A 16,617-nucleotide genomic window follows, 5' to 3' on the forward strand; every position below is an offset into this window, starting at 1 on the left:
CTGGTATTGATTTCAAGTGTGGAGGTCTTCCTGCTAGCCAGCATATATTTGGTTTTCCAAAATGTCCATAGATTCTAATTTCTATTTTGGAAAATGCCTTTGGCACTTGGGAGATGATCGTACAACTTAAAAAATAATAAAAATAAAAATAAAAATAAACCCCAACTAAGTCCCTGTGGCATTCTTCATTCTTGATAGTGGTCTGAGTAGCACTTGGAGAAGTTGGAAAAGATTCAAGCAGGCCATCCGAACAAGGTGTACCCCCACCGTGCCAACCCAAACCCATTACTTGTTTGGGTCCTCATAATTTGGTTCAAAAACTCCACAGCAAATGAACAGACAGTAAGCAACATTTAACCAGTCTTCCCTGAAACAAACAAGAGCTCCACTCCTAGAATTCGCTTCCCAGCAAACACAGTGCTTCCATAGTCTTTCCAGAGGTTTTCTTCCTCCAGTAATTATCTGAAGGGAGTGGGGGGAGTATATCAGATAGTTAAAAGAAGACTCTGATTTGTAGTTAAATGCAGCTCTGACAGCACCTAACAGCTCCCTACCCACCACATGAGCAATCTGAGCATAGGGCAGAGCAGTGGCAGCTGGAGCTTTTTCCAGTGGCAGCTCTTGAGGTGAAAAGTTGATTAATTTGCTGAGGAGACACTAACCTTTGTCCATGGGGAAGGGAGTTTTAGATGGAGGTGAGGAGAAGGGAAATCTGCAGATAGAGGTAGAAGCTGGAGGGAAGACAACCTTCAAGAGGAAAGGCTGAGGAAACAAGACCTCTCAGCACCTGCACTTTTCCCTGCGTCCCACATGTCCCCTGCTAAAACATTGAGGCCAGCACTCAAGAAGAGCATATGGGAGGAAGACAACCGGAGATCGCCTCTGCAGCAACAGGCTGACAAGCAGCAGGAAGCCAGAAAAACAGAAAACTAAAAAAAATAGCACCTGTTTAAAACTCGTCATCTGGAAAAATGCCGGCATTTGCTCAGAGGTGAGCAGACGGGAAAGACATCTACCGCCTCTTAAAGGCAAGCCACTGAGGCATAAAATTCAAGACGCTTCATTATCGGCCTTCGGCCCAGAATAACTCCTGGAGATGTATTGTCAAGGTTTCTATTTTCTCCAATATTTATAGCCACTTGGCCACATTTAACTTTCAGTTAATACAGGCAATAAAGAATCCCATTTTATACAGCAGTGAACGCCACGCATCCCCTGAGTGCCAGGTGGGTTGTTTCACGGTGATTAATGCTGCACAACTGTTTTAGGAGAGGAAGTGAAGACTGACTTATCTGACTGAAACAGGCAGAGGCAAATAGGTGACAGTGTGACATACGTTCCCAGCTTTATGTGAGCTAATTAAAGATTGCTGGACAGGCAGCTCTGTGCATGACATCTCCTTTTATTATTGACTGTGACCACGCAAGCTGCTCCAGCTCATCTATATTTTTCAGATTTGTTCCTGCTTCACTGCCTATCTGACCACCCCAGTTATTGGGTGTCATTTCAAGGTGTCAGTACAGGAGCCTGGGTCACACCAACAAAGCAGTTGTTGCATTTTTTATTCAACCACGAGATGTAATAAGATAATTTGGCAACAAGCATATTACCGCTTACCACTAGATATTAACTTTCAGCTAGGGAAGGGAAAGGCTCGAACTCAGGATTTCATATTTCAGCTGTATTACCATCCCCAACTGGATTACTCATTTCCAAACACAGAATTAGGTAAACCTCGTACCTTGAAGTGCATATAAGTGGAGATGAGATCACCGTGAAGAACATCAATAGTAAAACAAGATTAATAGGGCAATAAGTGGCTATTAAATAGGAGAGGCAATGTTATTAGACACATGAAGGTGCATACAACTTATTCTAATTTATGCAAAGAAGCTAGGCAGGAGGGAATATCCTGGACAAATGTTTCACAGCAAGGGAGAAAAACAGAGTAAATTTAGGGAGGATGGCTGCTTTCTTTTTTATAATCTCTTTCTCAGAGGTATAGGAAAGTAACTGATTTTATTACTGTTAGAAGATGCCTCTTTCTCTTCACTTCTCCTCACTGGCACAAAAGCAGCTTCAAATTCAGCAGACTTAAGAACAGCTCACTTGAGTAAATAAATGCAAATCTGTTGGATGATGTTACCAGGGTCACAAAAAGAAAGAAGATTTTGGATTGGATTTAAAAAAAAAAAAAGGAAGAAGAGTATTGTGAAAAACTAGGTTACAGTAGTGTGTTAAAAATCCCATGACGAAAAGACTCATCACGTGTATGAGGTAAAGTGACACCTTTCTTTCTCAAAGAAAGTAAATATGCCTCCTTCAGAAGGAGACATTATTGTTGGTGTACAGCTCTTAACAGCACAGGCAACAATAACTGCAGGGAACATCACAGGGCAGGGACCGTCACAGCTGGTGCATCCACATCTCAGACACACAGAGTGGATGTCTCCAGCCTCTGGTTTAGGTTATTAGCCAATGGCCCACCACCTGGTGAAAGATTTGTTCCAACCAGCTACCAAATAAAGCTAATTAGAGTAACACTTACCAACTGAGGAGGTTGTGACTGGGCCATGTAGGGGGGAGGTGGCGTGTCTGTTATTTCTGGATCATCGTGTTCACTTTCACTATAGCATTCTGAGGCAGACATGGAAAATGAGCAAAAACAAGGTGTTAAAACAACATTCATTTATTCCTCACGGTACTGTGGTCATCGAAGGTCACCAAGAGGTCTGAGGACCATATTGTAACATGCCAGTGCCTATGACACTGAAAATTAACCCACTTATGGTAATACTCCATTGCTTCATAGCAGCCTTCTCTTATTATTTTAATTATCCATTTAAGTAAAAACAAAACAAACAAAAAACACTAGGTGGCAGTGCAGTAGATAGCCTCACGAATAAATTTGGGTTCTTCTTTCCTCCCTTAAAAACCTTTAAAAGAAAGGCTGCATCACCTGTGCATAATTTAGGGAGACCTGTTGCAAGTAGCCCATGCTGTCCCATAGACTCTGTAACCAGCAAGTTGTCTTGAAGCTGGCAACAGGCTTTGGCTATGATTTTCGAAAAAATAGATTGCTCGTATGGTACTTTGAAAACCATAAAGCACCCTCAAGGGACTTCTGTCACCACACAGTAGCTCACACCAGCATGCCACATGGCACAGGGGTACACTTGCTGAGCTAGCAATAAACATAGACACAGGACTCTACGACTATACACCCCACTCATCTTTTTCTTTTCAAGTAAAAAGCAAGCTGATAGAGCCCCAGTATCTCTTGGGAGGTAGAGAGGCAGGCACATGATTTAACTACATGTGTAGCAGGTGGAGGTATTTTCCAACACTTCTCAGATGCTTTTTAACAATGGATTACGTGAAGTGCTAATCATTGATAAAATGAGACACAAAGGGAGGCAGCAAGTTGCTGGATCATATTCTCAGGGCCTGGTTATAAATAATGGACCAGATCACTTCCCTCTACTAAATATCCCAGCATGTACCAGCTTTCCAGACCCACATTATTATCCAATCGGCTGTGATTACCACATCTGTTAACTAAATTAATACTGGCACACTTACTTTTCATGCATGTAATTTTGGCAGGTTAATAACCACAGTGCAAGGGGAGAAAGGAAAAAAAAATGTTGTAGGAGAGCAATTTTATATGAGGGAGAGATTTCTAAGATGTTAACAAAGTGAAGCTTTCTCCCAGTACTCTTTGCAGAACTATAGGATTTTTAATAGCATAGCTGCAATTCTGTTTACTGAAAATACTTGCTGGCATATCTTAGCACTGAGGACTGGCTGCAGTACAGCCCATATCAAATTCTAAAGCTCTGTGAATGCATTCTTGAATTACTCTTGGTAAAGAGCTTATTTTTCTGTGGCTCCCCTTTCAGGCACACAGAAAAACTGGGAAAACAAAACAAAACAAACAAACAAAACAAAACAGCTGTTTCTGATACACTAAAGACCCTCCTGAAGAGTTACAATATGTGAAAGAGGGGCAGATCAGGTTGCTGGGAGCAGAAGTGACTGTCAGTAATGGCAGCATTTTTTGAGATGCAGGATGTATCAGTGCTTCTGCAAGGGTACATCCACACAGGGGTATCAATGGGGCTCTGAACCCCACTCATGACAGATGCTGAAGCACGTGTGACAAAACACACGGAAAGATAAACAGGTGTTTGATCACCCAAATCAGAGCCCCTTTTTTTTAAGGGGAGATGGCCCACCAGCTTCAAAAACTGAAGAAATCTTGGCTATGTTATGTTCATTCCAGGATAATTAGATAATCTGCTGCAGAAGTTTTTGATAAATTATTTTGTAATCTTTCTGCTGTGTTTTGTTTTTATTAATATTAGTTGGTCATAATTTTGTGTCAAGTTTTATAATTATCAACTCAGCCAATGCAACCAATCCGCTACAGTTTCTGAGGCTTTGTTGTGGTTTAACCCGGCTGGCAGCTAAACACCACACAGCCGTTCGCCCACCCTCCCCCCTCCCTCTCTGGGATGGGGGAGAGAAACGGGAAAGTGAAGCCTGTGAGTTGAGATAAAGACAACTTATTAAGACAGGAATATAATAATAACAATAATAATAATAGTGATAATGATAATAGTAATAATAATGTGTAAGAAACAAGTGATGCACAATGCAATTGCTCACCACCCGCTGACCGATGCCCAGCCTATTCCCGAGCAGCCGGCCCCCCACCCCGGCCAGCCACCCCTATATATTGTTTAGCATGACGTCAGATGGTATGGAATACCCCTTTGGCCAGTTTGGGTCAGCTGTCCTGGGTCTGTCCCCTCCCAGCTCCTGCTGCACCCCCAGCCTGCTCGCTGGCAGGACAGAGCGAGAAGCTGAAAAGTCCTTGGCCTGGTGTAAACACTGCTCTGCAACAATTAAAACATCAGCATGTTATCAGCACTCTTCTCATCCTAATCCAAAACATAGCACCCTACCAGCTACTATGAGGAAAATTAACTCTGTCCTAACTGGAACCAGGACAGGCTTTAAAAAAAATGTATTTGTTTTTCTGTATAGTACTTTGATCACTTTCACCAAACAAACAAACTCTTCCTTTGCATGGACAATGTTTGGATACCTCCTCCCCAGGTGCAATTATCTATGCAGGCCTTGCTGTGCAATATGATACTGAATGCAGCCCCTTACACTAATTATCACAGATTGTTTTTTATGCAAAATTAGGTTCAAAGAGGACAAAAACATTTTGGTAGAGTGCAAGGGTATAGGAATTATAAAGTCTCCTGACAAGAACAAAATAGGAGCCATGAATTGAAAACAAATAAAATTATGAGTTTTGCTGTATGACCAGAAATCAGTGGTATCTGTGTTTATCAGTACAAAGCTGCTTCTTATGGCAGAGTAAAAATAGAGCTAGATGAGGCAAATCAATAACATCATTACAAGTCTGAAGCCCGGACATAAACCACAACCTCATTCTGGGAAATAGTAGAAGGAATGTACAGAGGGGCATTTCAGTGCTTAGACAAAATAGGCTGCATCACCTAAGCACGATTCATATTACTCTAAACACCATTTTCTTCTTCATAATGCCTGTTCCTTCACAACCTGTTCTCAAACAAAACAAACAAACAAACAAAAATAAGGAGGGTCAAAAGCCCAGAAGAAGATATATATTCCTTAGGTCAGAGTCCGCCCCTGGTTTGCTAACACAATACTACCCACAGCGCTTCTCATTTTAAATCAGTTCCCAACGTGCACATCCTCACACAGCAGCTTTAACAAGCACTCCAACAAGGGACTTTCTTTGTTCTCTATCTACCTAGATTCATGATTTGACTGCAGGTATCCTCCCACCAAAAAGTACTGTTATGTCATTGTACAAATTAAAACAATAAATGAATTGCTATGGAACTTTAAAAATTATTCATTCCACAATTAACTTTTGGGCTTGACTGTGAAGAAAATCGTAGACTTCAGTACAACCACCACCACCCAATATTAATGCTGTTGAAACCCCCAGAAATGGAGAAGATATGAGGGACAGATCTACATTGCACAAGATGTGACCAAGCTAGAAATTTTGCACAATTGCTCTCATATACCTTACCAGCTCTAAATCCAGAGTAGCACAGATGTTTCTCTATGTTCTTTGTAGGCTTAGCAAGCCAGCAAACTGCCAGATGGTAGTTACACATCACTCGCAAGAACAGCAAGCATCTTTCAGTGATGCTACATCTCACCAGCATATCTTTCATTATGGCTACTTTGTGCTGTGCCAGTGTGGTGTTGCTGAGCTCAATAGGCAGACAGACCCAAGGTGACAATTTGAAAGAAAGGAAAGATCTGACAAAAATTCAGCCCATCAAAAACTGTGAAGGACATTCTGTAGTTACACACTAAAACCAAGATTAGAAACATACCTTCTTCATTCTTCCCATTGGGTGCCTGAGGGTCTACAGCCATCCCCAGCTTGCTTAGCCACCTATGTTCAGAACAGAGAGAATACATCGTTAACAATACTTGCATGCTGTTTTGACACAGTTTCTCACTTTTCAGATGTGTTCCACATTACCACGACTATTTTCTTTAACCCCAAGTCTGAATGTCAGTTTCTGTATCTCAAAGAATTTTCTAGAAAGGCACCAGTTACCTGGATGCTAACATTCCCATTCCTTGTATCAACTGTGGAGGGCTCAGTTGCCAATAGGAGAAATGCACTGAACAGCTCACAGGCCCACTTTGTAATATGCAATAGACTACCTAGAACTTTATTTTTCTGTGCGTGGATTTCTGAACCACTGTCCATCAGGTACAACAGCAAGCTGTTCACAGGTTGACAGTCCCAGTTTTATAGCCCTTATGCTCTTCTCAGACCGTATATGGTGAGCAGGACTAGTTGCCTGGGACATTTTCTCTTCCTGAAATTGAAAAACAAAACAAAACAAAACAAAACAAAACCACCACTACTGGTGAAGAAAGAGTTGCATTTCTGGAAGTCAAGTATTAGTGCTATAACACAATGTCAGTGGCTTAGTCCCACTGTTGAGGTGTTATATTTCACCCATGGTAAAGCAAAAGGCATAGGAGCCATACAAGATGATGTCAGCTGCCCTGGCCAAAGCTATCATTGCACAGCCTAAGAATCTAAACCATTTAAAACTAGACTTTCTGACCATCACATACTGCTTTGTTCAACTCCCTATTACTTTTGTTTTTAGTAAGTCTCACTTCCCGTGTTGCTTTAAGCTATTAACTGTGGGTTGTTTTTTTCTGGTTTTGGTTTTTCTTTTTTTCTTTTTTCCTTTTTTTTCTTTTTTCTTTAAATTTATTTCTCTTCGTAGGTAGCTGTATTTTTCTAGTGTTAAAAAAAAATCCCTGGTTATATTTTTTCGTATACTATGCTTGCTTATAAGTCATTCAGATCTATCCAGGTTTTAACAAAACTAAGAACTAAAAAAGCTCAAGCCCTTCAAATTAAAGCTCAAGGCCTAAATAAGGAATGTAAGAAGGTCACGAATTAAGATTCATGACTCAGAGAAAACATCATGTTGGATCTTGATTCTACTGAAGCAATGGGAATTTGTCTGTTAGATCAGTAGCACCATAACTGGATTTTTAGACTGTCATATAAATAATAGAGCTACATAACAAAGGGAAAAAAGTGCCATTTCTATAAGAGTGGATTAATGACTTTCTTGTAGCAGCTAATTGTAAGAGAATGATTTTTTTTTTATTCAAAAAAAAAATCTAAACAAAAAAAAAATGCTAAGAAATCCAGGAATTCATTAAATACAAGGTCAGACACCAGTAATTGAGTACATTTTGGCCAGGTAAGTTCATGGAGCTAGCCAGCACAAATCTGCTTTTCATATGTGCACTACTATGACAAATATATGCTAAATGAATGAAGCAAATGACTATACTAATAAACCCACCATTGACTTAATAGATATACATGCATGAAGAGTTGCAAAAGGTCACGATCTATCAAGCATTTATGCACACAAGTAACTCGACACACACGAATGCCCCAGTGAGTTCAGTGGAACCACTCACACGCATATGTATGTGTGGGACTGGAGCCAAGCGAACAGATGTCTTTTAGTCTGTTTCGACATATGCGTGAGTATGCGTGTACTCTCTGTATTAAATGCATGTATTTTATACTTTGCCAAGCAAAACATCATCAGTTACAACAGCAAGGAATTAGGACTAGTGCAGTACAGTGCAAGCTGCTCTAACACTAGGCTACCTAGCTTTAAGCCAAAATGAAATTTACTCCAGAAGTGGATTTTGAAGAAAATCATTCTGGGGTATAAGAGCTGGGACACCTGTGTAGATTTCAATCACTCACTCACATGAGACTAAACATTTCCGAAGTGTCATTAAGACACTGAGAATTTCCAGCTGGGCTCCAAACTGGCTGTTAACACTCATATGTCCCCCATTAGCTCTACTTTTTCCTTTACCTTCCCCCTACTTCCTTTCCTCTTCTCTCTCAGACACAGTCACTTTCTCTACAGAAGTATTTCTGGCCAGCAGTCCTCCATTCTCAGTCCTCCTCAGACCACCTGCCTCAAGAACCTGTTACTGTGCTGAGGAGCTCTTGTAGGAAATGCAGCCATATAGATATAGATGGTTATTTCCCCACCAGCAGCCTCTGGACTTCTCCAAGTTACAAAGGGCAACACATTTTTACATCTATATTTACATGTATATACCTACAGAGTACAGATTTATGAGTAAATATCTATGCATGTACACTGCTGTACTACAGTACATTTCTGTCTCTATAGCTATTTCAGAAGGTCTCACACATTTTCTCAGCATCTCTCCTTTCATGTTGTGGTGAATAGTTTTGAGGTCTCTTGCTTATAGAGGGGAAGAACAGTCAATGCTCTATGAAGAAACACAAAGGTCACTAGTACAGCCATGATTAAAATCTTGAATTATCTATCAGAGGAGCTCTCTTCCCATTTAAATTTTATTGCTTTGTATCTGAATTTTGGCCTTTTTATGCAATAGCATTGTGAACAGACTGCAATCTGAAGTAATAAAGACAAGGAAAATATGAGCTATATACAAATAGGCCCAAACTGGACCAATAGCAAGTAATATCTACTTCGGATAGCTTGATGGTTTCTAAAATGGCAGTATTAGTACCCATTTTTATTTCTTTCATTTAAGAAAAAAAAAAAACATGAATGAATTATTGCTCCTACAGACATTCGTGGAAAGAAAATTTCTAACCTGGCATGAGAATTGTTTAACTGCAGTATAGTTTGCCAGGGAATTAAATGCTTGCTTAGATTTAAAAAGCAGCTATTTATATCGCTCTAACCCTCCTTGTTAATTGACATGCTATTCTGAAAACAAGCAATATTATATTCAAATACTAGATCATTTCTGGAACAAAACTATGTAATGCTTTTCCCCTCTCTTTCCTTTCCTCCTTCACTTCTCCCACGGTGATGAGCTTGCTAGTTCACTTTTGTAATGGAAAGGGATTTATATCTACAAATTTCAGGAAGACTAGTATCAGAATTGCACTAATAATGAGATTCCGATTCCAACTTTCATTAGTGAATAAATAACAGTAGTTTCCTTCTACTTAATGATCGGGGGGGAAAAAAAAAAAGAAAAAAAAAAGGAAAAGAAACAGACTTGGTAATACCCAGAATAATTTCATCAACAACTGCTTAACAGCAAGAGAATGAACTTTCAGGGTGTTCTCAGATGTGAGACAGGATGAAACATGGCCAGTCGCTCCCTTACTTACGTGTTCATTTCCAGAACATTTTCTGCCGCAAAATAAAATGTCTTGATCTGTGGGTGGCTGATCTTAATAGCACTTTAAGAAAATAAAAATAAGAGAGAGATGAAGAAAACTAGTTTATGTAAGAAAAAATAGCTGAATTAATTATTTATAATATTTATTCACTCTACTATATTAATCCAGATCTGCTTATCCATCCATATAGTTAGTTCCTTAAAACTCAAGATTATTTTTAGCTCTTCCGAGGCTACAAAGTATTCAGAGAATATAAAATACAGGAATTAAAAAAGGATGTAAAAAGGAATAAAACTAAGTTTTTCATTTTGCAACCCCATAAGTTTGTTGTGTGCCCACATCTTGAAAACAGTGTGCAGTTTCATTCTTCTCCCCAGCTCAGAAAAATAAACAAACTTGAAAGAGGTTCAGAGAAAGTGACAGGGATGACCCAAGGTATCAGGCAGATTCTGTGGGTGATTAATCAGACTAAGATCCCACAGCATAGAGAACAGATGGTAAAAATGAGATATAATAAAATAAAATCACACGTGGCATGCAACAGGTGAATAGGGACTGAATAGGGACTGATTCTTCACTGTTGTTTCCATGACAAGTTTTAGGAGGTACCAAAGAGGCAATTAGGTGGCAGGTTTGACACAAACAAAATGCAGGTCTTGACATGCCACCAATTATGTTCTGCAACTCCACCTCAGGATGTTAGGGGTACCCTCATGAGTGCTGCTAAATCAGTCCTAATAATTTCAAACTGGTGGAAATCTACCATAAGTTAGTAAATACACTGACATACTTCTAACTCAGGAAGCTTCATCAGTAAATGGTTTGAAGTCTGAAAGAACATTTTAAGGAAATAACACTATATGTTTTTCTTCTTTAATCTTTGCTAGGCACCCACTTTGGGCCACTTTAGAAGGCAGGATACAAGGTTAGACTGCTTTGGTCTGACCCAGTGTGCTTGTTCTTAACACTGCCTTGAGAAGGAAACATCAACTTTGAAAAAACACTTTCACCTAAATACCAACCAATGTATATTTCTTACATGTCATTCTAGCAGACTAACAGTGTTTTGAAGCTGTCTTTTCCAATGGAGAAGAGGAATGAAAAAGGGAAATTTACTTATGCTGTTCCAATGATATCAACCACTTGGTGGTTCACCAACTACTGAACATACTTGGAAGTATACCTTGACAGTCATAGCAGGCATATCAGGGGGAAACACACAGGTTTGAGTTCCTTTAGGAAGCAAGCTTCCCATATCTCAGAAATCCACCCATAGTCCTTTTATCCTTTTGCCACAACACACAACCTTCTATCAAAGTGCAAGAGTGACTCTCTTGAGTAAAATACAACAGGGTCCATAGAGGTGGGAGCTGCCATAAATGATTGACAGTGAATCCAACCAATTGATTCTTTATTGCAGTATGTAAAAATATAATATGTAAAAATATGTAAACATCAGTGATCTCTGTCTGCCTACTGTGTCTATATTTAAAAATAAATAATAATAATAATCATCAACAACTTAACAAAGGAAGATGGAAGACACTGGAAACTGAAATAGCCGACTCAAACATTCTGGAAATGCAGAATGAAAGAATAGTCATCAACTTTTCTTATTTTTACTGGCAGATATCCACTGGTACATGATCTGTTCTGACTATGGTATGTCACCTCATTAAGACAATGCTACTTTTGAATTACATGCACCTTTCCTATAGGGAAATGTGCTTTCTTTACATGAAAAAAGCAATTCCAACAGTATCCTCAATGTGTAATGACTATAACCAGAAGAACACCCTTTCCAGTTTGTCACTATCAATCATGAACTGCAGCAATTAAAACCTAAAACCAAGCGCATTTTTTTTTCCTCTCTCCTCTTCTGGTATTAGTCACACTTCCAGGGGTCTAGAAGGTTGATGACATACTTTATTTTTGACCAACAGAGTCCTCTCCTAATTTACCCCATATTCAGTAAGTGACAAGCATGCATTTTCCTCCCAGTCACAGACAGTCAACAGTTACGGAAGTGAAGGGCAACATTTTATCCTGGTCCTGTGTTTAATGACTCAACCACCATTCTTCTGAGAAAACAAATTGGAGCTCCCCATATTCAAAATTTCTGCCCCCCTTTCTTTGGAGGATTCAAATGCACAGTTAATCTCAAGAACTTCTATGGCTAAGAACAGCATGCAAACAGAACAAATAAGGTTTTCTCTTGAGGGACAAAATAAAAATCATGCTGAGGTTTATAACTTTGAATAGCAGCAACACCCCTCCAAACCCTTGAAGTGTGCTCAGAAGCAGCAGGAAGTCAATGCTGCACATGGAGTTTGGAGAGAATATTTTTAGATGTGTACTCTGCTAAACAAGGTTTTAACTCCCTGCACAACCAGAGGCTCCAAGTACAGCCCTAAGTTGCACCACAGCAGTTTAAAGAATAGTCCCAACTGAAAGGGAAGCAGCATTACTTGCATCACTGTTGAACTCACCACCCAAGAGAAGGCATCTAAGATAGATTGACACTTATCAATGCAATGACCAAAAACTAAGCAAAACAAAACAAAAAAAAGCATACTGGTTTACTTTTTAATTGCAGTTTTAGTAGAGGACATCTGACAGAATTTTCAAAAGCATATTTACTGTATGGTTCTCTTTCAGTAACACATTTAAAATCCCATTATTTATACAACAAAGAAGAGCTCCCCACAGCTCCATTGTCAGGCACTACTGAGATCCAACTCTTTGCAATACTGTTAAAAAAAAAAAAAAATCATGCAAAAACAGGGCTAAGAGATAAACTTACTGCTTTTTTTTGCATTCTGTTGCTCGGTCCACACTGAAGTCTGGAAGTCTGATAAATCCTTCTGCTTTTTCAGCCTGCAATGAATAAATAAATCAGATCAACCAATTGGTAAACTACCAGACTCCAATGCTTAACGTTATTTAACATACAACCGCTCGTTTTTGACAGCTTTTTTATACTGTAAAATATATTCTCATCACCATGGGGATGCATTAACACCCAAAGTTTTGGCTGATATTTGGAAACAAGAACTATTCCTACGCAAGCTATTATTTGTGCAAGTCCTGGATACAAGAAAGCTCAGGAGCTTACACTCCTGTCTATGTAAGCAAGAGAGTGTGAGCATAGGATTTGTTGTAAACTTCCAAATAACACAGAACCTGAACAAGGAAAGATCCTCGGCTCATATAAGAGTGCTGAGATAGATTCCCCTGCCTCCTCACTTCAGAGTTGTTTGTTGTTGCTGTTTATTTGCTTTAAAATCAGAATATCTTTTTCTAAGATTCATGATTAAGTCATAAGTCAAGTCCAGTCTAAAATTTTCAAGGGCAAAATTTAGGTTTGGACCAAACAAGGACTAAAAGTAGCAGGGAGGTAGAGGAACCCAACTCCTTTTCAGCCATCCATGATCACACAACCTGGTTCAACAAAGAGACCAGCCAAGCTTTGTGCACATAGCATGGAAAATGAAACTACTGAACCTCAGATCTAAAAACAGCTCTAAAATCAGAAGTCACCCAGAAGAGATGGGTGACTAAAGAGAGAAGGAATAAGAGTTATATCATCATATCTGGTGTGTCTGTTACATGCAAGCTCAAACAAGCAAGCATATGTTCCATTATACAGCATGCATGTCTGTTGTACAGATGCTTAACAGCAACACATATAATGATCCATGCATATTCAAAAACTAAATGTCTGTAGCAATAGGAATTCAAACGTTACCCAAAATGACCCAAGGAGGGTGGAGGAGGGTCTCCCCTGGGTAATTGTAACATGGACCATTTTGTTGGGTCACCTATCTACTCCTGTACATGACCAAGGCAGAGAGAGGCAATAGGGGCTGCTCCCACTCCAGGAGGTGGGAAGGTACCAGAGCCAGGGGATGTTCCCACACAGATGGGCTGCATTGGCAGACTGTGTGAACCAGACCCAGATGATTTTGACTACCCAGCAATCACTCCCTCCAAAAATTCTCTGCCATGGTTCAGGAGGTAGCAAAAGCCAGGCAGACATTTCAAGTAAACTATTTAGACACAGTTGCCCCTTTCTGTAAGGGAGAGCATTTACCGAGCAGTAACATCTCTGTTCCAGGTCAGATGGACTCTGTACCAGAGTGGCTTCAGCAATATTGAAGTTACCAGTTGGCCCCAAATCCCCATTTTTCCTGCCCGCAGCTGAAACATTTCTTTTACTATATCTATCTACATTTACCCAATCAGCTGCAAGAGACTAGGACTGCTCCTAAGAGGATCAATAAAGCAGACAAAAGCCTTTGGCATATAACATCAGAAAAAAATGATAAATGTACTTTTCAAAATATAGAAAACATTCATTCCTGAATCAATTATTTACAGCTCCCAGGTCTTATCCCTGGCCATATTACAATTCTGAAATTGTACACTGAATTAAAGCAGGTAAAATATACACAATAATTACAAAGACAGAATAAATGGAGATAGATGACTGACAGCATCTCAAGCTATATTATGCATGAATATGAAAAGACTATAAAAAGATGTTCATCAAGACAAGTCTTTGAGCTTTAATGTTTGAAAGTATAAATCTCTTAGAACTGAAATATGGATACAGAAAGGATATTTCAGTTGGCGGCTTCCCTGCACCTCTGCATATCTGTTCTTTTGTATACGGTAAATCACAATATAACCATTATTCCTCTAGTTTACATGCATTAAATATTCAAATCAGAGGTTTATATTTTACATCTTCACCAGTAAATGGTTTTGCCTGCTCCAAGACCAAAAAAAGCAGTGGAAGGGGTATTTATTTATTTATTTAATATTTTCTTTTGGTACACGAGAAACAGTAATGTTCATCAGCATCTGAGCTGAAAAATCTTTGATTTTGCAATGTGACTTCATTTGTACAGAAAAATGCTTATTTGTTATTGTGGGTTTTTAACTTTCTCTTTTTATATTTGTACCTATCAGATTTGTTCAGAGCCTGTCTGGGGATCTTTTGTTGCCATTCCACAGACTGGAATTTAGTGAGACTAAAATCATGGAGACAATAGTAATAACTGATTAAAAAGAAATAATTAGAAGATTAAAAAAAAATACAAGATAAAAAGAAAACGTTTGTTTTTAAAATGTGTGTTTCAAACAATTAGACCTTAAGCTAATATTTCTACCTCATACTACAGCAAGTATACAGAGATGAGTAAATGAGGAGCTCTGTTCACGGGCTGCATTGTACTGAAGATACTAAATGTACTGTCCTGCATTCCTGTACCACAAAGAGTGGTCATTTACTAGGCCAAGTGCAGCAGGGACACTGAAATTCTCAAGATCAGTCTATAAACACCAGAGACTGACCTTAAAAAAAACTGTTAATGTGGTATCAAAGCTGTTATTGCACACACTGTTGGATAAGAAACTTCTACAATGCTAGTGGCTTCTCTAGTAGTATCAATCGTGTCCAGTATAAAAAATAATATAAAACAAAACAAAATAAAATAGGAGATCCAGAAGACACTTTGAAAAAGGAATATATTGAACCACCTTCTCACCCACAATAAACCATCCCGTGGGAGACTGGGTGACTAGTTTTTGGTTTTTTGTTTGGTTGGGGGGGGGGGGGAGCTGACATGTTATGAATGTATGAATGCTATCACCACTCAGCCAGTTTTACTATTGGTGCACTAGTCTAGATGACAAGACAGCATCCTGTAAATTGTTTAGGATGCTGCACAATCATGAGGAGATTAAAGCCAAGCATTAGATAAATACTTTATACAAGCATTTGAGCATTCAGATTATGTTGGGCCACTGAATCAACAGGATGCTCTTACTCAGCATGGGGACACTCACCTGGAGTGCTCCAGCTCATGCAGAGATGGAACTTAAACTTGAAGGACTAATATATTCCATGACTATGTAAATTAAAGGAACAGTCTCTAAATTTCTCAAGGAGACAGATCTGTAGGCTTTGATTTCATTTACCAGTTTTACTATAGAGAAATCTCATCTTATGCAGTATCTGACATGTTCCAGTTAGTAGAATATGATGTTCAATGCATCACATTCTGTCTTTACATTATTTCTGTCAGTGATTTCATATTCATTTACAAGAAAATTTTAATGTTTCATTTTATGTACAAGTGAAAGGAAGGAAGATAATGGTGTGAATTTTAGGACAACTTTTTGTTGTTTTTAATGCACTATTGGTTGCAACTCAGATGTGCCATCTGTGTAATAGAAAACATGGACATGCAGTTGATGGACATGTAGTTCCATTTTATAGTATCAGAAAAAAAGGAAAGAAAAAAAAATAGGAAAACAAAACTTAACAGCCAAACATTATGAGCTAATGAATGTCATTGCAGTCAACAAACTGAATTCCAAACAAACATGAGGAACAGAACATATGGAAATCATTTTGGTCATCATTGGGATAAAAATGACATTTTAAGACAATAGAAATGTATAGAAGTCCTAAATATTTTCTTTTCTCTGAAATGTTATTGCTAATGTAATTTTAAACATGCTATTATTTAACTCCCCCGTTTCACTCAAGCTTCCTTAAGATTTTAGCGCAATGCTGTAAAATAGCCCTAAAAAGTCAGAGACTTTGACCTGTATCCTATTTAATCAGGATGGTTAAAAGAATAATTTGCTACATCTTGTGTTTTTTACATAAGTTAGACTAACATACAAATCTACACTTTTTTTGCTATGCTCAATTATGGGAAAATATTTTCAATAATAAAAACTGTCTCTGCAAATGCAGAGGGCAAAAAGAAAACAACCACTTCACACACATACATACAAAACCATTTAGTCCAAAA

General features: G+C 38.7%; 1 protein-coding gene across 14 annotated transcripts in view; it reads right to left on the reverse strand.

Annotated features, from left to right (window-relative positions):
• IPCEF1 (interaction protein for cytohesin exchange factors 1) overlaps positions 1–16,617 on the reverse strand; it is an 88,694-nt gene that overhangs the window by 17,765 nt on the left and 54,312 nt on the right. For all 14 annotated transcript variants that reach the window (XM_080585269.1, XM_080585259.1, XM_080585272.1 and 11 more), the window contains 4 exons: positions 12,591–12,664; positions 9,776–9,847; positions 6,417–6,478; positions 2,549–2,637 (listed from right to left, as the gene is read on the reverse strand). In XM_080585269.1, the coding sequence (XP_080441395.1) occupies positions 2,549–2,637; positions 6,417–6,478; positions 9,776–9,847; positions 12,591–12,664 (297 nt within the window). The remainder of the gene's footprint in view (positions 1–2,548; positions 2,638–6,416; positions 6,479–9,775; positions 9,848–12,590; positions 12,665–16,617) is intronic.

The sequence above is a fragment of the Anser brachyrhynchus genome, assembly GCF_964034855.1.
Source record: "Anser brachyrhynchus genome assembly, chromosome: 3".
Classification (NCBI taxonomy): Eukaryota; Metazoa; Chordata; class Aves; order Anseriformes; family Anatidae; genus Anser; species Anser brachyrhynchus.